At 37.7% G+C, this 24173-nt stretch overlaps 1 protein-coding gene across 3 annotated transcripts; it reads right to left on the bottom strand.

Moving 5' to 3' along the window:
- Window positions 1-19413: 19413 nt before the first annotated feature.
- Window positions 19414-23333, bottom strand: LOC145014066 (uncharacterized). Of its 3 annotated transcripts, none has more exons than XM_078972435.1 (5): window positions 22899-23333; window positions 22163-22403; window positions 20273-22082; window positions 20063-20196; window positions 19414-19726 (listed from the first exon to the last, which is right to left on the bottom strand). In XM_078972435.1, the coding sequence occupies exons 3-5, from the start codon at window positions 22047-22049 to the stop codon at window positions 19610-19612; spliced, it is 2028 nt and encodes a 675-aa protein (XP_078828561.1). In that variant the 5' UTR covers window positions 22050-22082; window positions 22163-22403; window positions 22899-23333; the 3' UTR covers window positions 19414-19609. The 3 variants fall into 3 exon arrangements, with proteins under 3 accessions (XP_078828561.1, XP_078828559.1, XP_078828560.1); XM_078972433.1 differs by having other exon boundaries at window positions 22158-22403; XM_078972434.1 differs by having other exon boundaries at window positions 22158-22406.
- Window positions 23334-24173: the final 840 nt, after the last annotated feature.

Here is a 24173-nt window from a genome sequence, read left to right on the forward strand (position 1 = left end):
TCCAAAAATACTACCCAAAAATTTCGACTTTTATTATATCAAAAACCACGAAAGTGAGTATCACATAATAAAAACCATAATAAAATACTGTGAGAATAACTGTATCACAACTGTATCCAAACATATCAAGAAACTGAATTAACTCCCAGGATAAAGCTAAAGTTGTGGTGTGTGCGATGCCATCAACCCGAGCTCTTCCCTTTGCTTGCGGAAGTACCTGAAACCAAAACTGAAACTGTAAGCACGAAGCTTAGTGAGCTCCCCCAAACTACCACATACCATATAAACATATAAAGCATATACTGGGGCCTTGCCCCCTCCATCGAACCGAAGTCCGAAGCTGACTGACTGGGACCTTGTCCCCTACATCGGACCGAAGACCGAAGTTGACTGGCCGGGACCTTGTCCCCTACATCGAACCGAAGTCCGAAGCTGACTGACTGGGACCTTGTCCCCTACATCGGACCGAAGTCCGAAGCTGACTGACTGGGACCTTGTCCCCTCCATTGAACCGAAGTCCGAAGCTAACTGACTGAACACAACATATCATAACCTATCAACTAGCATAAGCACACAAATCCTGTCTGAGCCACGGAGGCGTCAAATACACTAACTACTGCATTGGACCGAAGTCCAGAAACTACGGCTAACTGAACGGGCTGACATTGTGGCCTTAAACCCGTTCCTGCTGGAAGGAAACTCACCTCGTGAATTGGCTGCTGTGTGCACGACTCTGGAAACTAACTGCTGCTGCTCCGGTATCTCCCCGGCTACAATTCCATAACACACACAATCAGATACTAAACACTGCATTGGGTAAAATGTCTCTTATACCCCTGATCAAAGTCAACTCTCCTGGTCAAGTCAACCTACAGTTGACCCGACTCGCCGAGTTGGGCCGCCAACTCGTCGAGTCCCTAATCTCACTTCTCAACCCTACTCGTGACTACTCGTCGAGCATGGCATCGACTCGACGAGTACCCTCTCGATTCAAAAACTCAGACAATCTGCATCCGACTCGCCGAGCCATATGAACAACTCGACGAGTTGTTCTTCGATCTATGAAGATTGCCTTGGACTCGCCGAGTTGTATGAACAACTCGTCGAGTCCCACCATAACTGAGTCTACCCTTCGACTCACTGAGTCCACCCTACCGCTCACTGGCCTCTACTCGGAATCACTCAAAGGGTTAAGATCGGGGACTTGCGACCGGACTCGCCGAGTCCGAAGAACGACTCGCCGAGTCACATGCATGCAGATCCTAAAAACTCGATTATGATCAAAACCACCGCATACACTTTATAGATATGCGCTTCCTTAGTCCGATTATCACGTAAAGATTCTATCTTTACGTGTCCAAAAGCATCAATGAAGATTATAAGGCTCAAAAAGCATGATAAAGGCTAGATCTAAGGTTCTTATGCAAAGCAACTTCAAAAAGGGAATAGATCCGGGCTCTACAACTCCTAAATGAACAGATCTATGGATATCTCGACCTAATAAGGCATCCATACAACTATAAGGTTGGAAAAAGCATCAAACTAGCCTTAGAAATGATCTAATGGAAGTTTTTAAGCATAAAACAGAGGGATTCCGAGAAATACCTCAATGAACTCTGATTTTGACCTTGGATCTTTGCTCTACACCACTTCTCCTTGTTCCTTTCTCCTTCTTCTTCTTCAAGCCTTCAAGAATCCACACAAAACACTTAAATAAATCAAGGAATGGATTAGGGTTCTCACAACTCTCTCTAAGGGTGAAGGAGGCGAGTTTAGGGCACATAACATTGTTTAAATAGCAAACAACCCGGGGATTTAGGGTTTCATCCTGGCAGGCAGACTCGCCGAGTCCCGAATATGGACTCGCCGAGTCACCGACTAACACGTGCACGAAAACTCGACCCTACTCGATGAGTCAGACCATAGACTCGTCGAGTCCCTCTATAAAACTTCTAAATAAATGCCACGGGAACAACATACCAGAGATGGGGCGTTACAGTCTGTCTCCCGGACAGACCGCCTATGCTCCAAAAACTACCATGCCAAAACCTCACCGAATAACTATTCAACCATACAACTTCCCACCCTGATTATATCGATGCTACCATCAGAAATAAAATCCTTGTCCATAACCACCTGTAGAATACTTAACTTGACAGAAGGCTCAGACAATCCTTCGAGTAGAAGATTCATCCCTAAAACGGTTATACCCATACGAGAGTTGCGCAATGGGGTCAAATCAATTCCTCTGAGATTATTCAATCCAACTGTAAGTGTCTTCACTCTTCTGATCCACAAGCTACCCTATGCACTAGAACCCTCATAATTACTACTTTCACCTGAACTTCACGCTATCTTTTATCTAACTTCCGAAGGAACCGGGACCTTCCAGGTCCAAACTTATCTGCCCACTATTTGGAATACCGGACTCCACCCGGTTACTGAACCAATGATCACCCTCTTAGTCGCTCCCAGCAACTTCTGTATAAGACTTTGGCTATCGAAATTGCTCTATCCGCATTGCCATCCTTGGCTCTATAAATCCTGGAATCCTCGATCCTATATCTCGACCCCACGGTCTTTGATAGGTCCCACCTACCCTGCTACTAACACACGGGCCTCACCCACGGGTCTCACCAAAACCATACTACTGAGTGGCCTTTCTCCCAGGTCTCACCTATCTAGGGCTATGCAGGTACCACTCCCTTAAATTCTATCTACCTATCATTTCCTGATTCTGATCACGCTAACTAGAAGATACGGGCCTCACCCACACTCCGCTGACTAGGAGATACGGCCCCCCACCCACATTCTGCTGACTAAGAGATATGGGCCCCTGCCCACACTCCGCTGACTAGGAGATACGGTCCCCCACCCACACTCCACTGACTAGGAGATACGGGCCCCCGCCTACACTTTGCTAATTAGGAGATACGGGCCCCTGCCCACACTCCGCTAATTAGGAGATGCAGGCCCCCATCCACACTCCGCTATCTAGCTGCTAATAAATGTTGCATCCAACCCACAATCTTACAACACTTTCCATGTTGTTTGGCTGCTAGCAAAGGCTACGACTACCCCGCAGTCTTACAACACTTTCCATGCCGATCTCGCATATGACCTAACATCCTGGTTGAATTCGCGTTATGACAGAAATTTCCTCAACCTGGTCCTTAAAGCTAGCTATTAAACAAGGACGCGAACCCTACGTTGGGAAGTCTCCCAAATCACATACCTCTGAAACCAATCTGCCACTTGGCCGCCTTCCTTCCTGTTGAGAATGCAAACTCATCCTCAATTCACACTTCCTTCTATTCCTGAATCCCTGTAGAATTCTCCCCCACTTTGATTCGACTAACATCTTACATCACACCAGACCGGAAGGATTTCCAATCCTTCGTATCATCCAGTGGTCAATCTTGTTGGAAACCAACGCTTATCACTGTTAGTGTTCCTAAAACTAATCGACACTAAAGCAGTAAGACCTTTGAAGATTGCTGGAACACTTCCCAGGTTCCAATCACACTTGCTACAGCTACCGCATCCGGAGAACCCACTTTATAAGGAAACGTCCCCACACTACTACCCTAAGACTCATGGTATGCAGATGGTATATAGTCCGAATATAAGCAGGATGTATAACCCCAAGATACAACTACTCATATAGATGGGATAGCTTCATTTTATTTACTTCTTTTTATAGTTTTTTTAGCACATTTCATTCGCATTTTAGTTAATTTCCATGTATATTTTTCTTTATTTTTTATTTTTATGACCATTTTGGGTACTTTCTAGTTTCTTGAGCATTATTGCAGATTTTTTGGAGACTAGCGGAGCGGGATTTTTGGGAGGCGATTGGACTTGAAGGGCAATGGGGATTTTGTGCTTGATGGCTATGGAGGTGATTCATGGAGTGGGCTTGTCAATTGCATGAAGGCGTGGAAGTGTTAAAATTTAAATTTGAAAGGCACGGGAGAATTCTTGAGTGTGCAAGATCGACGTTTAGGAGTTTGCGGAAGCTTTGAGTGGTGTGGAGAGACAAATTGGGCTCAAATTGAAGAAATATTGAAGAAAAATAGGCTAGAAGCTGATTAGACTCGAACTAGGCCAATGGTTAAACTGTGGGGGCCCAAATCATGAAGAAGCCAAAAAACTCCGTCATAGTCATGCGGTCCGCGTAAGATTCCCCGCGGCCCGCGTGGATTCCTAACAAGGGAAAATTCGGGATTTTGTCTAGAGCTGTATATTGGGAAGTTTGGTGTGCCTCTTCAGCCTTATCTTGGATGTCCGGTTTTTGACACTTTCTTTCTGGAGTTTGGAGCACTTTTGAAGGCCAAGAACACCTCAAGAACATCTTCTTTTCATCTCTTGATTTTTGTCAAATGTTTGGTACAATCTTATCTAACTTTTCTTCTTTGAGTTTAGTCATGCTTGGCTAAACTAATATTGGTTGACTTTTTGTTGAATCCTTTGAACTTTTGTTGAATGTTGAAGAATCCATGAATTTGTTCTTAAATCTTTATGGAAATGTTTGTGTTTTAACATATTATTACTACTAGTATGTTTTTATTCATGAGTTTAAAGTGTTTGTGGTGATTAGATAGCTAATTTCTTGATTAAGTAAAGGATCCTCAATTTAGAAAGCAACAAATGATTTTTGTGTTCTTTTTGCTTCACACAATCATAAAAACATTTTCTCCAATATGGTAGTGAAATCAATTGCCTCCTCTTGGATTTGGTGACTTTTTAGTTCTTAAAGCTAGTTGAATTTCACTAATTACATGCTTAATGTAAATTGTGACTTTGACTAAGGAAATTGTTATGAGCTTATCTAACCATTTTAAAAACTAAGAAAAGTCTAGGTGATTACAAGCTTCTTGGATTACTATGGCCAAATTGAGGATTTAAAACAAGTATTGCACCACTGGATTCTAATGACATGTTCATCCAAAAGTCAAAGTGAGGAAACCTTAAGTCAACCACCTCTCCCTTATTGATTTTACATCAAATATTGTTTTTGTTAAATTGTCAATTTAAATCATAGTTTAATTCTAGTTTGTTTCAAGTATTTCAAAACACTAAAACCCCCATTTTTAATTTATTTTCATTTAGCAAGTATTTACACAAAGAGATCTTTCATAGAGTTATAAATTGAACCAATCTCCATGGATTCGACCCCTTTACCACTATACACTATTTTAGTGTAAAAGATTTAGGGTTATTAGTTTGTTGGCCTCGACAACCTCCAGGATGCGAGATAATAGCAAGAAAATCATAAATAAAAACTAATAGAAAGGCAAAAGTTACGCACCTGCAACTTCGGAAGTTGCTCGTGTCTACTCTAAAATCAACTGGAAAGCCCTGCTCTCGCTGCAGGCGCCTCTGCCCGGCCCTGACGACCATCAGTGATCCTCAATGTCACATGATCAGGTGCTATCACTTATCCTGCTACAACCAAACTCGGATATCGAGCCTTCTTGTGGCCTCTCTGACTGCAATGAAAGAAGATCATGTCTGATCCCTGGGTGGTGGTAGTAGTACAATACCTATTATAATGACCAATCTGGCCACACTTGAAGCAACTATAATCACTACCACTACCACTCCTACAAGCACCCTCGTGTGTCCTGCCGTACTTACCACAACGATTACGGTCATGATGACCTATTGATCTAGAATATGATGTCTTGGGCCTCTTGCCCGACCTTGACAACAGATGTCTACACCTTATCTGGTTTACTCTTCTTATCTGCATCTAAGTCGATCTACCTCTCCCTGGCTTGAACGATCATATCCTCCAATGTCTTACATCCGGATCGGTTCACAAACTGCCTGATGTCGCTCCTCGGCATCTCGTGATATCGAGCATTCTTCATCTCCTTGTCCATTACATATTGCGGACCAAGAAGGTCCCTATCTGCATCTAAGTCGATCTACCTCTCTGTAGTCTGCTGGAGGTCCTGAAACTCTCGTGCTAACTGCTGCACCCCAATCACCGGTGCAAACTCGGCCCTGAACCTAGCTGAGAAGTCACTACACATCATTGCATCAATAGCGGCATCATCTCCAACAGTATATCCAACCTCCCCCCACCAATCACATGCTCTATCCTTCAAAAGACAAGAAGCGAGTCGAACCTTGTTCCCCTCGAGACACTTGCTAGAATGAAAGGCGTTGGTGACATCTGCCAACCACCGACTGCTAGCAATGGTGTCCTTAGCCCCATGATAGTTTGAAGCTCCATAGGCTCTGAACTCCCTGAAGATCAACGTGCGTGCCCCCATCGTGGTCGTCATCTCGATGTGGAATGCACCCAACGTATCGTCCACAATCTCCAAAATACCCTCCCTGACCATACCAAAGATCACAGGAGTCTGGTCCAAAATACTGTGCGTAATCTCAGCTGAAATAAACTCTCTCATCTGCTTATCGAGCTGCACGGCTCCAGAGCCCGAGCCTGATCCTTCCCTGCCGCTTGAACTGCCAACTGGCCTGGTATGTAGCATCACCATACTGCAACATAACATAACAACCATCAGAATACTCATCACTATCGAGGGATCACACACACACACACACTACAAGTTTCATGGTTTTATCTCAGCCCTTCTTGACTCAAGTACGGATCCTCTGCTTTCAGTAGTATGAGCCCATACTACCTTCCACACATATCTTTACTTTCCTCAAGAATTGCCTCGACTCCACCAAGTCCCTTTCACTACTACTACTACTACTACTGCTGCTCTCAACACTAATCTCATCCTAGGCTTGCCCTAGGCTAATCTCTACCCCACCGAGTCCTCAGTTGCTAAAGGTTTTCCTATTAATGTCAACTAGCTACCTCATGAATATAACCACATGCAATAGAGATTAGATAATCCTTCGAGTAAAAGACTCATCCCTAGAATGGTTGGACTCATACAAGAGCTGCGCAATAGGGTCAATTCCATCCCTCCGAGATTATCCATCCTGTGCAACATGCGACTTGGCATATTCACTTAGTAGCCAGCTCACATCGCCAGGAGTCCCACAAAGCACAAAGCAAGCAACATTAAGACAATGCAAAATCTAACCAACATAATCCAATCAAACCATTCTATCCTCTAATGAGGAATCTGTACTAGCATAAAATTCTAAAGCTCATACAATCAGGCATAACCTAAATATGCTATCCTACCACTGTCTTATCAATTCTAGCATGCAAATCTACAAGCTCATACACATATAACACACACATAAGGCATCCTTCCTAGATCCTTAGCCCTAATCTAACATGCAGTTTTCATAAGGCATCCTTCCCAGATCCTTAGCCCTAATTTGGGAGTACTTAGTTGAGCTCGGCTTATTGCATGCATCACACCCTTTTCTCTTTTATCTTTTCAAAATTTCTTTTCTTTTTTCAAAATTATTTTATAAAATGATTTTCTTTATGAAAAATTTCATATCGAGTCCTTAGTTTAAGTTCATACACATCCGAGAGTGTGCCTGAATCCCTCAAACCAAGGCTTCGATAACAACTTGTAACATCCCAAAAATATGATCCAAAAAATTTGTTTTAAATCATAAATAAAACCATGGTATTCCAAATCATCTCATAAAAACATATGTGAAAATATCTCAAAACGTCATATCAATCATTGTATCAATAATCATATATATCCGAATATCAGACTAAATCACCCTAGCCTAAAAACTGAGGTGTGTGTCAAGCAGTCATCCCAAACTCTTCCCTTTGCAAGTGGAAGTACCTGAAATCAAAATTAAAAACTTGAAGCATGAAGCTTAGTGAATCTCCCCAAACTACCACATACCATATACACAAGCACATAACAACATACAATGGGTCTAGCCCACTACATCGGGTCCCGCCCGACATCGGACGAATCCGACATCAAGCCCCGCCTCGCATTAAGCCCCGCTTGATATACAAATTTGTTTCTACCAGGCCCCGCCTATCTCTGGGCCCCTCCAGCTATACACATACAAACATATAATCAAGATCATGCTAGTTGATATGTGTATTTTTATATATATATATTTATGTATAACATATCGTAATATTTTAGCATTTATTATTATTATTTAGAACTAAAATAAACTTAATATGCTTTGAAATATTTAATTACAGTTAAAATGGGAGATGGAATGCAAAAGAAAGAGAATGGAGTTGAAAAGATGCAAAAAGGATATTGTTGGCAGATTGACCCCTCTTCAGTGTTTCGGGTATATCTTATGACTCATAAGTCCAATTGTCGAGGTTCAAACTGTTCTGAAAACTAGACGAAATTTCCTACGACTTATGTGAGAGGGACTTTTGGCTAATTCGACACTTATCTTATCCAAAATCGGCCTTGAAGATGAAGCATAAAAGCTGGACGGAAATTCCCTCCAAGTTACTTATTCCCCAAGCACCACTTTCCTTATCTTTATTTGCTTAATCCCTAAGCCACATTAGTTTCCTTATTCCAATCCAACTCTAATATTCCATATAATTCCATCTACATCAACTATAAATACCCTATATCATTCCACTAATTTGAATAATCTATGATATTCCACTTCGACTTGTGCAACACGAAAACTTCATAGTTGCCGTTTTGAGGGTCTAGGAGGCGGCCGGAAGGCCGTTAAGCTAACGGGAGCGGAGATCGGAGAGCGGATACGTGTCGGTAATCCTATGGGATGTTAACGTGACCATGTTTAGCATTCCATTGTGTTACTATTCTGTATTTAGTTTCTGACTTGGGTGTAAAAACCTTTTACTTTGTGTTTATGATTGAATGAAGCTTTGATTATTAGACTAATTGCTATATTGAATAGTTTGTTTGTGTTTAATTTATCTTTCCAAGCTTGTTAAAAGATCCTTACGTATTAATGATAATTATTTGCTGTTAATTGTTAAGTGAATTGAGTTGTATGGACATATGCTTGATTGTTTGTCTCTTATGATTTTGATGACCATCGAGATTATAAGTCTAGGAATAACGAATGTGAAACTAGGATTAACATGGGAATAAATAAGTTAATGTGTGAGCCTTGTTTGATGACCATCAACAAGAGGTTAATTGAATGTCTAATTTGGTTAACTATATTTACAAGTCTTGCTTGATACGAACTGAACACTAGGAAGCATGTTAGTTTAACCAATTGATCACTGTTTGAATTGACTTGTTTGCTAAATGATTAGTTATAGTGAACGCGAATCTAATCATTTTAGGAATCGGTGAACATGAATAAATGAATTTGTGTATGCAATTGTCTATGTTTTTAAGGTGTAATTTGTCTAAACCAAAGTACCTGAAGAGATTTGCTTTCCTGTTAGTTTATCGAGAGTAGTCAATTAATTGTTAGTTTGAGATTTATTTCTTTATCCTTCTCGTGTAACCTGTAACCTATAATTAAATATATTAAATTAATCCACCGTTCCCTGTGATCGACACCCGACTTACCTAAGCTATACTATAATCTGACTAGGTACACTGCCTATAAGTGCATAGTTAGTCTAAGTTTGTTAGGTTATAAATATTAAAATTAATGGGTACTTTCGTGCACATCAAGTTTTTGGCGCCGTTGCCGGGGAACGGCTTTCAATTAATTTAGTTTATTTGATTATTCGTTATTTATTTTTAGTTAGTTATTTTATTTTATTTTTTTAGTTTTATTTTCATTGATATCATTTCGCTTGTCGGGAAGGTTCTTGTTGTTATTTGCAGGAATTTGTGATCATACACATCGATTGGCTTTACCTTTTGCATGGGTTTCGTGATTGCAAGGGATTAGGGAATTCTTGACTTGTTTAGTCTACTACTTTGGTGATTTGTCCAACTCAATCCACAAGGCGTAGTATAGCAAGGCGTATCGAGGTGGTTAAGTGGAAGACTGAACTCTTGCTACTCTTGACTAGTTGGGTCAACTCTTGTTCTACTTATTAGTTAATGGTGCAAAGAAAACAAAGGAAATAGTCTGACAGGTCCCGAAAGTTTTTGTTTTCGCAAACCACCTCTTGTATGCAAGGGATTTAATCAACAATTGTAGTTTGATTTTGGCGAAGACATGTGATCGTGATATCCTTTTTAGTTATTTTGGTTTTTTAGTTATTTTAGTGAGTTTTTATTTTTATTTTTAGTTTGTTTAAAATTTGTTTTCCATGTTGATGCTCTTGATGTTTCAGATCTTTGCAAAACTTTTACCCTCCAGATGCTTTCAAAAATTTCAATAATTGGGGTCGAATGTTGATTTGTCACGAGAGAAAAAAACTGTGTGAGGGTTTGAAGTTGACACTTGAGAGCCATGACTTTCAATAAGTGTGGGGTGCGCGTCGATATTTGGAGGGATTATTATTTCGAAGAGTGGCGTTTCTAACTATACATTGATTCCCATGGCATGGATGAGCTGTTCCCACACCATGGAGTTTTATTTTGACGCGATGTAGAAGTATCATCCCGGCTGCCATGACATGGTTGACACTTTCCTATATCGTGGGGGAGTTTTTCATCGCGAGAGGAGGCTGCTATTCTACATACCACGACGTGACCACCACTTACCACGTCCTGGCCATGCTATTATTCGCGATATGGATTTTTCCTCACTCGACGACACGACATGGTTGACACTTTCCCACGTCATGGTCACTATACATTGCTTTAGTTTTCAATCATTCGCACCATATTTCATAAGTCAATGTTCTTTTGTATTTTCCGGCACATTCAGAAGCAGCAGTTCCAGTTTTCAGTTTTTCAGCAATATTTGAAGCAACCTGTAGCAGCCCCATTCGATCTCGCCACAACTACCCAGGGGAGTTTGTTCCTTTTTCTCCCTTTTTATGTTCTTAATTTGTTTTAGCATACAATGAGGGCATTGTATGAAATAAGGGTGGGGTAGGGGGTCGGTAAAAGTAAATTATAAAAATGAAATAATAGTTGGAAATTGCTAGATTTAGGGAAATTTAAAAATTTAAAAGCAAACTTGAAATAATAGTTAAATTTAGAAAAATCTAGTGATAATTTAAAATTTTGCTAATATTGTATAAGATGATCCGCTAAGAACTCAAATGTTTAGTTGAGCCAATATACGTTATAGTGCATTTGTGGCTTCCCTTTATTTTAGTGAAATCATGGAACATAAACATAACCCCGCTCGGTTTGAAGGATGCAATATGTTTAGCAGCCTAAACCTGAAATGTATCCAGGAAAATTATTATCATTAACCAATAAAGGTTGAGGTTGAGCGCCTCTGCTTAAGCATGTAGGTTTTGAGTGAAAAAAGAGAGGTACATGTAAAAAAAGAGAGAATTACGAAAAAGTTTGAAGAATTTTGGAGCAAATAAAGTGAAGATCAAAATTCCAAAATTCCAAGAAATTCAAAAAGTTGAAGATACCAAGAAATCAAATCAAATAAGGTGGTGAATTCAAAGAAATCAAAGATCAAATTGTTAAGAAAGTGAAGAATTTTTAAAAAGCTCCATAGTGGTATCATAAATTGTAATTCTAGATTATGTATGCTTAGGTTGCTCAACTAAAAATACCTTGAGGTTAGGAGGTTTTCTGCGGATGGATTCGGAGGGTTGCATAAAATGAGCATTGTTCGGAAAAAGTGGGCAAGTGTTTATGAAGATTGTGAGTATTTAAAGTATAGGGGGTACTTTAGGAAAATTTTAGACACAAATGCATGCGTTGAGGTCTTGGCATAATGGCTGAGTTTTAAATGGATTGTTTAGTGCAATATTGGTAAAATAAAAGTAAATTTGCTTGGGGGCAAGCAAAGGCTAAATGTGGGGTATTTTGATATGTGTATTTTTATATATATTTATGTATAACATATCTTAATATTTTAGCATTTATTATTATTATTTAGAACTAAAATAAACTTAATATGCTTTGAAATATTTAATTACAGTTAAAATGGGAGATGGAATGCAAAAGAAAGAGAATGGAGTTGAAAAGATGCAAAAAGGATATTGCTGGCAGATTGACCCCTCTTCATTGTTTTGGGTATATCTGATGACTCATAAGTCCAATTGTCGAGGTTCAAACTGTTCTGAAAACTAGACGAAATTTGCTACGACTTATGTGAGAGGGACTTTTGGCTAATTCGACACTTATCTTATCCAAAATCAGCCTTGAAGATGAAGCATAAAAGCTGGACGGAAATTCCCTCCAAGTTACTTATTCCCCAAGCACCACTTTCCTTATCTTTATTTGCTTAATCCCTAAGCCACATTAGTTTCCTTATTCCAATCCAACTCTAATATTCCATATAATTCCATCTACATCAACTATAAATACCCTATATCATTCCACCAATTTGAATAATCTATGATATTCCACTTCGACTTGTGCAACACGAAAACTTCATAGTTGCCGTTTTGAGGGTCTAGGAGGCGGCCGGAAGGCCGTTAAGCTAACGGGAGCGGAGATCGGAGAGCGGATACGTGTCGGTAATCCTATGGGATGTTAACGTGACCATGTTTAGCATTCCATTGTGTTACTATTCTGTATTTAGTTTCTGACTTGGGTGTAAAAACCTTTTACTTTGTGTTTATGATTGAATGAAGCTTTGATTATTAGACTAATTGCTATATTGAATAGTTTGTTTGTGTTTAATTTATCTTTCCAAGCTTGTTAAAAGATCCTTACGTATTAATGATAATTATTTGCTGTTAATTGTTAAGTGAATTGAGTTGTATGGACATATGCTTGATTGTTTGTCTCTTATGATTTTGATGACCATCGAGATTATAAGTCTAGGAATAACGAATGTGAAACTAGGATTAACATGGGAATAAATAAGTTAATGTGTGAGCCTTGTTTGATGACCATCAACAAGAGGTTAATTGAATGTCTAATTTGGTTAACTATATTTACAAGTCTTGCTTGATACGAACTGAACACTAGGAAGCATGTTAGTTTAACCAATTGATCACTGTTTGAATTGACTTGTTTGCTAAAGGATTAGTTATAGTGAACGCGAATCTAATCATTTTAGGAATCGGTGAACATGAATAAATGAATTTGTGTATGCAATTGTCTATGTTTTTAAGGTGTAATTTGTCTAAACCAAAGTACCTGAAGAGATTTGCTTTCCTGTTAGTTTATCGAGAGTAGTTAATTAATTGTTAGTTTGAGATTTATTTCTTTATTCTTCTCATGTAACCTGTAACCTATAATTAAATATATTAAATTAATCCACCGTTCCCTGTGATCGACACCCGACTTACCTAAGCTATACTATAATCTGACTAGGTACACTGCCTATAAGTGCATAGTTAGTCTAAGTTTGTTAGGTTATAAATATTAAAATTAATGGGTACTTTCGTGCACATCACTAGTACATAGAGAATCATACATAACACTATATCTTCTAATTTGAAGGCCCCACCCTACTCTGCTAATAGTGAGATATAGAACCCCGTCCACACTTAGCTAGTGATGAGATACGAGACCCTGACCACACTCACCTCCCTACCAGGCATATACAAGTATCACAAAGATAACAAGTATAAATAAACATGCATTCCTTCCTCGGGCCCCGCCCGGTATCGGACTAGAGTCCGGAAAGCTTAGACCTTCCTCGGGCTTGCCCCGGCATCGGACCGAAGTCCGGAACATACAAACTACCTTAGGCTAACCCTAGCATCGTACCTAAGTTTGGCATATGCTAACATAGATAAACAGACCGACATTGGTGCCTTCGACCCGCTCCTACAGGAGAAAACTCACCTCACAAGCTGACTACAGAATCCCACAAATAACCTCTCACTGCTAGCTGGCAGTACCCCGAACTACTGATCTCTCGACTCCCCGAACTACTTAGTCAAGAACTGATAATCCTTCATAGAGTAAAATGACCATTTTACGCATGGTTGAAGTCAAGGTTTTGGTCAAAGTGAACGTTATGGGTTGACTCGACTCGCCGAGTTGATCCATTAACTCGCCAAGTTCAATAAATCAAAGTCTTGAAATCGCTATCCAACTCGCAGAGTCACCCACCCGACTCGCCGAGTTCCCTGGCTACTCATAGTCGCGACAAAATGAGTCAACGTGTCGAGTCCCTTCACAGACTCGTCGAGTTCTACCTTAAACTGGATCGGGACATAATGACTCAAATCATCGAGTCCCTCTCTGGACTCGCTGAGTTCCTTAGTTTTTTTGGGCCATCTTAACAGATTAAGCCTCTACTATCCAAATCCAAACTTCATACTTCTTCTACATACTGAAGTGCCCTCCCAAGGGTAAAGTTTACAACTTTACCCGTTAATAATCCTTCTTAATGGGTTTAACTCAAACCCTAGTTCTTTAGGACATAGATCTTTGTCCAAAGGCCATAATACTCCAACCCAAAGCATGAAAACTATCTAGGCCCTGGACACCCAATGAACACATAAAGCCTCAAACTTTCCTTCCATGCATGGCCTTTTAGGGCTTAAAAGGCCAAAATAGCATCTTAAAGCTTGTATGGGGCTTCCATGGTCATAATGTTTACACCTTTATGCCATGAAACCCCTTCTAAACTCCAGATCCGAAAGGTAGATCACTTGGGACGTCCATATCCTAAGGACTAGGCTTATTGGACCAAAAACCTCCATAAAGTAAAAAAAGAAAATCTATCAAGATACTAAGCAAGGTTGAGACTTGCATACCAGAAAATTAAGAGGATGAGGTGTTGTTTCTAGATCTACTAACTTCCTTCTGAATCTCTAAGCTTCTCTTCTTCTCAACAAGCTTCAAATGCACCAGGTTCACTCAAAAATGGCTCACAAGCATTAGGGTTTCAAGATCTACAGTTTGGATAATGGAGGCTAGAAATGAGGCCATAAGATGGGGATTAAGATGCTTAAATAGGGTACAAATCCCGGATTTAGGGTTTCCCAAACCCATACCATCTCGTCGAGTTGGTCCTCTCCAACTCGCCGAGTAGGTTTCTTAACCTGCATCCAAAAACTTATTTCTACTCGTCAAGTTGTCCCCCTTGGACACGATGAGTAGACCTTCAATTTGCTTAATATCTTTCCTTAATTAGCCTTCTGGTTTCCGGGTGTTACAAACGAATACATTAACAATTGCTTACATAGAGACTACACATTTGACTCTATTCATACGGGCACCTTAGAGACTATACCCTTTACTCTACTAACATTATGCATACAGAGACTATTCTACTAGCTCTTATATCCTAACATACATGGATATATACTGGAATACATAATATAGTGAGATAACTCACTTGGATAATTACTCAGACGATTAACAGTTATCTAGGTAATCCTACTGCAATCCAACATGCGGGTAACACGCCTAACAAGTTTTAACCTATAATTCTATAACTTATTATTCCCCATGACAATCTGGTAATGAAAGCTAGATCTTTCACTAATCCCAATGAATATCGACAGTTCTATTAAATAAGGATCAGTCAGGTAAGAAAGTTGGAAGTCAGGATCGTTTCAGCATATAGCTTTTCTGAAATCCAACAATAGAGACAACATGACCATTCTATACACCTCTCTCGTAAGTAGATCAATCAATATTATGATTAAAATTACTGATAAATCTTATTTACACATTCATAATAACTTACCACCTGGACACATGGCAGCTTTGGTGGCCACTCCAGCCAACTACCAAAGGCACGTTGCACCTTGGTATGGACGCAACGCGCCCTCCAGACCAACATATATATAGGAGGCTTTCCCTTTTTATTTCTTGCACCATTCTCACTTGAGAATTTCTCTTTCACCCTCGAGCATTTTAGCCCCTCGTGATTCGAATTCTCATTATGTAGCTTCAATAGTGAAACGTTAGAGGTTTCAGAAAGATAAAAAGTCAGCGATGAAGTTCTGCTCGGGGATATTTGGAGTATGCGAGTCAGGGAAGTTACACTTTCACTTAAGTATAACTGATATGAAGAATATATGTTTTCGTTATTATGAACATGTGTATTAGATTAATCATTAATCCTAGTTATTATATTGATTAATCTGCTTATGGGTTTGATGTCTAGGATTGACATGTTGGCCAAGGTTGTTGTATTTCATAAAAGCTATATGCTAAAATGATATTGCCTTCGGACTGTCCTGACTAGCTAATCCTTATTTGATAGTCATTCAATGTTATTGGAATTAGTGAAGGATCTAGCTTTTGTTATCTGATTTACATATATATATATATATATATATATATATATATATTTACATATATATATATATATATATATATATATATATATATATATATAGAGAGAGAGAGAGAGATAAAGAGAGATTAGTTATAATATTATAGGTTAATACGTGGTTAGCGAGCTTGTTTTCTAGTTGGATGGTTGTTAGTCGTCTGAGAAATTGTTCAGGCGAGTTATCTCACTATATTGTATGTTACAATAGATATCATATGTATGTTAGCATTTAGATATGTTGTAGTATTATGTTAAGTAAGTAGAATAACTTAGTAGATTGTATTCTATCATTAGATTGTTCGTTTCTCTATTATATCATGTTGTGAGTTGAGGGTGTACCAACTTTGTACTGAAGGCCAAGATACTCGAGGTAGACCAGCTTTACACTGAAGGCCAAATGGGCATACCAACTTTATGCTAAAGGCCAAATGGGCAGACCAGCCTTAGGCTGAAGGCCATTATTTGCATGTGTGGACTACAATAATCTTATATATAATTGGTTGTTAGTTTATATTATTTGGTTATATAATATGTCATGAGTCCAGATACACACGTTATTGGTAGGACGACAAAAGGTTGTGAACCACTATTTGTATGCATCGTATATGTATTATGATATATGGTATCTTGAGAAACTCACTAAGATTTGACTTACAATTGTTGATTAACTGTTTTTCATATACTCTTCATATTGTAGGAAGGGCAAGACTAGGGATGAGCTTTAGAACCGGAACCGATTTTCCTATATTATAAGAATCGGGAACCGGACCGCCGGTTCTAACGCCGATTCCAGTTCCGGTCCCGATTTTTCGGTTATTTTTTAAGCTAGATCCAGTTGAAATATTATAGATGATATGTTATCTTCCGGATCTTGTAAATGATTCAATATTTAACTAAATTATGACTTTTTACAATTTAAATTGAAGTACAAACACTAAATTACGTGATTAAAAAAATCAAGTAATTTCAACTTCATATGAGTGAGTTATGCTCATTTTAAAGCAGGACATATTCCAAAAAAAATGTTGAAATAGAAAATACGCAACATCGAGATGCTGTCTTCCGAGGTCTATAACTGATTCAATATCTAACCAAAATATGTGTGTTTTATAGTCTAAAATAAAGTATAAACACTAAATTACATGTTGGAAAAAATTGATTAATTCCGACATCATATGGATGAGTTATGCACATTTAAAAAAATGGGACAGATTCAAAAAAACTAAAATAAAATGTTGAAATAGAAAAAACGCAACATCGATATTCTTTCTTTCGGGGCATGTGTCTGATTCAATATCTAACCAAAGCATATGTTTGTACAGTAAAAAATAAATTACAAACTCCAAATTACATGTTGGAAAAAAATCAAATAATTCCGACATCATATGAGTGAGCTATGCACATTTTAAAAAATGGAAAAATTATCAAATCAGTTCCGGTTTTAGAATCGGGACCGGTTTCCATAAAAATGGAGAACCGATAACCGAACCTTGTTACCAATTCCGGTTCCGGTATGGTTCTGGTTCCGACGGTCCTAATGTTCATCCCTAGGCAAGACTTGACTATACACACACATCTGTATCGTGTTAAAGATTTCTGCATGTTCTATTTATACTATGATTTCAATAGCTTGACTATCACTATGTTATTTTTATCGTTTTAACTGTCATTGTGTTATTTTATTGCTCCGACCACCCTTGCTTTGTTTTTTCAGTCGGATTATAATCTTGTTATTTTTTTTTTTCATTCAGATTATCAATGTGTTATTTTTCCGTTCCGACTATCTCTATGTTTTTGTTTTGATTATATCTATGATATTTTTTCGCTTGAACTATCCTTTCATTCAGACTATTCATAAGTTAATATTTTTTTTCCCGTTTAGACTATCTAGTGTTATTATTTTGTTGCGATTTTAATAACCGTTAAATAATACTCACACCAAACATACATATAATTGTTTGTAATTTTTTTTTAAAAAAAATAATAATAAATAACACATGGTTAGTTTGAACAAAAAGAACAATATATGGTTAGTCTAAACGAAAAAACTACACAATGATAGTCACGAAAAAAATAACACATGAATAGATGGGTTAGTCCAAACGAAAAAACTAACACAATGATAGTCACGAAAAAAATAACACATGAATAGATGGGACGTTAAAAACAATATATAAAAAATATTGTTCACAAATAATTAAAAACAAAATGACATAGTTAATTAACATTATAATAACAATAATAATAATAATAATATTAAAGAAAAACGACAAAAGAAACAAAATAAAAAAATAACAAGCAAAAGACCAAAAAATCAAATCAAAAAGATAATTTAAATAAGGGTGAATTTAATTTATGTCAAATTAAGAGATATGCAAAACAACACCATTTATAAAACCTTTATAAAATATGAGACCGAAAGCATTATATAATCGTTATATTATGTACTATGGATGAACTCTTAATGATAGTAATAATTGATGGACTTTTTCTCATATAATGGTGATTTAAATGGCAATAAGAAACAAATCCGTATTTTGTTATCCATTTGTATGCAAGCATCTAATGGGAGTTGTGTGGTCATTATGCATTACGAAGAGATTGTCGAAACCCGAATTTCTTTTTTTCAAAAATATATATTTTTGAAACCTAAAGTAAAGAAAACACTAGTCAATACACAATAGGGATTATTTTTGCAGTTTCTTCTGGATATTTTAAAATATTTATTAAATTAATTACCAAAATATATTTAAAACTTGTCACTTAAATAAGCATCATCGATGATTAACTTACAATTGTATTAGACATATAAGCAACTTTTTACTTCAAATACATTAATAAGAAATACTAAAACACAAATCGTAAAGAACATATTTTGGACACGAGTTTATTTTAGATAACTAAATTTAAAATAATCACCAAAAGACTTGGACTTAATTTATTATCATTTAAAATAAAGGTAAATGCGTATTGTATTGTCAAAGTTATTAGTAAATTGATTGGATATGTTGATGTGATTGTGACCCCACAGACAAAGTGTGGACACACGTTATTAACGTTATTGTGTCTCAATGCATTTGTGTGTTGCTTGGTACCATGAATGTTACATTTTCTATCATACATGTTGCAACATTCTTAAGGAACACAAAATCCAAAATTGACTTATTTTTAACAAATAACATATTCATATAAATAAATAAAAAAATTGAGCAAATATAAGAGCTTGGTCTAAAATATCTCATCTTACCAAATGTACTTAACGAAGACAATGGTTTGTTTACAACAAATAAAATCCTATATATGTAGCTTGTCATGCACAAATTTGAATAATAAATGTTACAAAATTTAATTTTAGCGATTTGGTTAATTCACAAGAATGAAAAATACAAAATCAATATTATAAAAACTTACTCTAGAAAAGCTTTGCCATGGGTGACTCTCATGGCTTCCATCCAAACCATGAGGTTAGACCCTTAGGCGGCCTTTGGGGCACCCTCCCGTCCCCATGCTCCAATTTAGGGCTTTGTTGAATATTCTTCCGTTGTTGCTCTTGGATCTGCAAATCGTTAAGTATTTTAATTATTTGTTCTATGATGTTACACATGACAAAACATGATGCATTAGAAATATATTGATGTCAATGAACAAATATTTCACAATAATTGCAATTTTTGCTGGTTAGATCCCTACAACGATGGGATCTATATGAAAGATTAAAAGTGAGAAATTGAAGAGGGATCTATGGAGGATAAAGAGGACTCACGATATTATTCAATTAAAATAGGCTAACAAACATCGAGGTCTAATCTCTTCACATCTTGATATGATCAGAAATAATTCATAAGAACTGAAAACACAAAAGGGTAAATCTTGAATTAGCTTTGGGTTATACCTGTCTCTCTGGTGTTGATGGCATGACTGCAGATCTATAATCGTATTCTTCTTCCTCATCATCTAAGTGATCACTTACATCAGAAAACGATGATGATGACGAACTTGATTCACTGCTACTTTTCCCTTGATAACCTGGATTCAAAATAAAAGATGTTACATACGTACATTATCGATTTCAGAAAAACTATAAATCTACTTTTTTCATTACCTTTCTCACCCACATCGCTTGTTTTAACCTCATCATTGTGTACGTGCCACCCTAAAGTTGAAGAAGCCACATCAGAACTCTCATGGCGATGGCTGGATTCAAAATTACTTTTTTCTTTTCGTGTCTCACCCCCATTAACACTTGCTTTAAACTCATAAACTCTGCCATCTCTTGTAACATGATGGACCTTCACCATGTCGTCGTCATCAGAAGATCGGCTTCTTTGACTAACATTCTCACTTGCCCCAAAAGTATAATAACCCTCGTTTTGCCTGGATCCCCCTCCCTCATGGTTTGGTTGGAAGGATAAAGCATCTGATTGAAAAGTGGGCCCACTTGAGTCGTATGGAAGATCATAAGTGTTTGTTCTTGGCATCATATCCGAGGGAGTGGACTCCACAACAGTTTCATTGAAATCGTAAGGAACATCCATTGAATTCCTTCTTGTAGATGCATTGGAGTTCCTTCTTGTTGATGCAATGGGAGTGGAACTATAAGAAATATCAAGATTTATGTTCACCAAATTCTCCTCAGCTTGAATCCTCATGTTTCTTATTGCTTTTTGCCTAGCGACAAGATTCTCCATGTGTTGGTTTCTCTCTATTTCTGATTTTCCCAAATTTCTCAGATTCTTTTGGTCATCTTCTGTCCATGTACGTGCTTCTTCTTCATCATCGTCATCATGATCATCTGATTCAAGAGAATGATTGGAAGCAGCATATGCGTTAACATTCGACATTTGAGCATGGTGAGGAACTTCTGCTTCATTTCTATGAGCATGCAATGTCTGGGCATGATGATGAGGAGCTTCTGGTTCGTTTCTATGAACATGCAATGTCTGGGCATGATGATGAGGAACTTCTGGTTCATTTCTATGAGCATGCAACATGTGAGCATGATGAGGAACTTCTGGTTCGCTTCTATGAACATGCAACGTGTGAGCATGATGAGGAACTTCTGATTCGCTTCTGTGAGCATGCAATGTCTGAGCATGATGATGAGGAACTTGTGGTTCGCTTCTATGAACATGCAACATGTGATTATTTTGAGTAACTTGTGGTTGCAGAAGTGGAGGAAGATCATGAACCGATGGAAGGGCACCAACCATGGAAGCAGTTGGGAATGAGCTTTCAGAATGCTGAGATCCTGTCTCCCATCGTTTATGATCCTCTGTATTGTTGGCATGTGGAGGCTGAAACTGAGCACAACGGTTTACAAACATAATTTTCTCTCCACTCAAATCGATCTTTTGATTGTGATTGCACACTTCATTCTTTGCTTCTTCTTTTAACTTCTTATAAGCCATTAATACACTGTTATCAATTGAGTTTCTTCGTTTAATAATTTGTACCCTAGGATGATCATCAGTAAGATTCACGTTACTAACATCAGAATTTTTCTTCCCAATAGCATTTTCTCGCGCTTCACTTCTTACACCTTTCCCACCAATTCCAGTATCTTCGATAGCCCTAACTCGCAGATTGTGGATCTGATGATGATGATGATGATGATGATGTTGTTGTTGTTGTTGTTTTCCTTCTTTTCGGATTTTGGATGCATTTTGATGACCAAAAAGTAACAGAGTTCCAAGCAGAACAGCAGTGGATACGAGAATAGGAGAAGCATAAACCAAAAGAGAAAACAGCAGAGGGAATGATCGATAAAACCAAATCGTAAAAAGAATCAAAACAACCACCACGGGATGCTTCGAAGCTGATCTATAACAAGCTTTGATTGCAATGATAGCGTACTTTTTGTCCAATTCAACCCCCATCATAACTAGCTATCCTCCAAACTCGTCCTCGTTTTCCTAATTTTGACCTTAATCGTGAGCTGTTTCAGATATCCGTATATCAGATCATTTCAACAAGGGAAAAGATAGTACCTTACAGATTTTCTGAAGCCAAGGAAAAGGGAGAATGGAAAGGTGGCGATATATTCTCTGAATTGATTCACTCTGTTTTTTTCTTTTCGTGAAATTCACAGGCATGCATATGCTGCATATCAACGTTTGCAAAGTGAAATTGAAAGAACATCAGGGTGGCGTGAGCCGGTGGCCGGTGGCGGGAACCATTCACGTAATAAAAATTGGCGCCATTCGCAAGTACTTCCTGTTCTATAATGCTGGTAGCTGCTGCGTAAGAATTTGAAATACAGTAAAAATCCAGATACACAGCAGAAATATGAAATTCATAATGAGAGGGTTACAATAAGAAATCCAAATGCAAACAGCAATCAAATTAATCCAAGTCACAACATCGGATTAAAACAAAATCGATTAATGCAACAGAAAAGAATAATGGAAGTCACAGCATCAGATTTTTTTTTAAACGAACTTAACAGCCAAAGAATGTAGCAGAAATCAGAATAATATAATCCAAGTCACAAAATCATAATAAAAAACAAAATTGAATTTAACAGCTAAAGAAATCAAAATTTGTAGCGAAGTATGTGATTTTTTTTTTTTTTTTTTTTTTTTTGAATTTTGCATCTGATTCAGAACAAAAAGTCGAATTTAACAGTCTAATTGTCTAAAATATCGAATTTCGTATTACAGGGTATAAAAATCGACATTTGCATCAGATTAAAAAAATTGAATTTAACAATCAAGAAGCTTTAAACATACACAGATTCATAAATCAATTGCGTGCTTTGCGTCTTTGAATTCTCAGATTCTCGAACTGATTTCAGAAAGATATATAAATCAGAGGGGTATTTAGAATCAGAAATAAGAATGGACTGAGGGATATTTGGCTGGATCAGAAATCAGAGGGAAAATCGATCAGGTCTCAACTCTCAATCGGTGCAAGAGTCAAGGGCTCAAGGCGACAAGGTCTCGACAACTAACTCGAGGGAAAAATCAATCAGAGGGAAAAAGAAATCGTCGGAATTGGGATCAGAAAGCAGAAAGGAAAAAGAAGAATGCAAATCGCATATTTTTTTCTCAACAACTCTCAACCTGAGCGCCAGTATCGGATCTAATAATTTTGTTGTCTTCTCATAAAATCCCGCCAGGATATCATATATCCCAATGGGTTGTTGCGTGTTTCAAAATTCAAACCATAAAATATGAATGGTTTTATATAAAGGAAAAAAGAAAACTTGTTGTGAATCACTTCTACAAAAGCTTAATTGTTTTTTGATTTTTTCGATTGTATTAAAACAGTATAATGATTTTTATGAATTATTATTATTATTATTATTATTATTATTATATATTAAGATTGTGAAAAGTTTAAACAGTTAGGATTTTTTACAACAATGGTCCCTGTATTATTGTTACTCTTTTATTGTTGGAAACTTTATTTTTTTTTTGGGATTTTGTGGAAAATTGAATCCCAAAGGGACTTCTGAACAAGGATTCGGCATAATTGGTCCCTTTCATTTGCTGTAAATCGAAATTGAAATGGCAAGTTGGTCCTTGCAAGAATAACAAATGTTCAGTGCATGGGTCGTCTACATCACTCTTCTCTTTCACAACCACTGTTCATTCAGCAAACTTGTCATCTTCTCTTTTACCACCGTTGCCACCTCCTATAGGTAGTTCACCGCCTCAAATACTGGATACCTTTAATCCTCATCTCCACCTCCTTAGTCGACTAACACTTCACCATCGCTCCTTTAATGTTGACCAAATATTTTTGTTGGTTCGATTTCACCCTTCCAGTCGGGCCTGATAACCGTCCGGTTTCAAGATCACAGATTTCTTTCCATCAAAAGGTTTGTAACATCCCGAGTCCAAGAGTGCAAGTTCGGGGTTCAAAGTGTAAATTTGAAGGGCAACTCGGCGAGTCCATGGGCTGACTCGGCGAGTAGGGTCGCGACTCAGGTCGCGTGTTAAGTGGCCAACTCGGCGAGTCCAAGGCTGGACTCGGCAAGTAGGCGCTGAGTGAAGAAAACC

This window comes from Lactuca saligna, chromosome 9 (assembly GCF_052625555.1).
Source record: "Lactuca saligna cultivar CGN05327 chromosome 9, ASM5262555v1, whole genome shotgun sequence".
Taxonomy (NCBI): domain Eukaryota; kingdom Viridiplantae; phylum Streptophyta; class Magnoliopsida; order Asterales; family Asteraceae; genus Lactuca; species Lactuca saligna.

Bases quoted from the DNA above. Each gene is read 5' to 3' on its own strand.
- LOC145014066 (XM_078972435.1), bottom strand. From the start codon at position 22,049: ATGATGGGGGTTGAATTGGACAAAAAGTACGCTATCATTGCAATCAAA. The intron at 20,197-20,272 runs GTAATGAAAAAA...TTTTGAATCCAG, and splicing joins AAGCGATGTGGGTGAGAAAG to GTTATCAAGGGAAAAGTAGC. The intron at 19,727-20,062 runs GTATAACCCAAA...AACGATTTGCAG, and splicing joins CATCAACACCAGAGAGACAG to ATCCAAGAGCAACAACGGAA.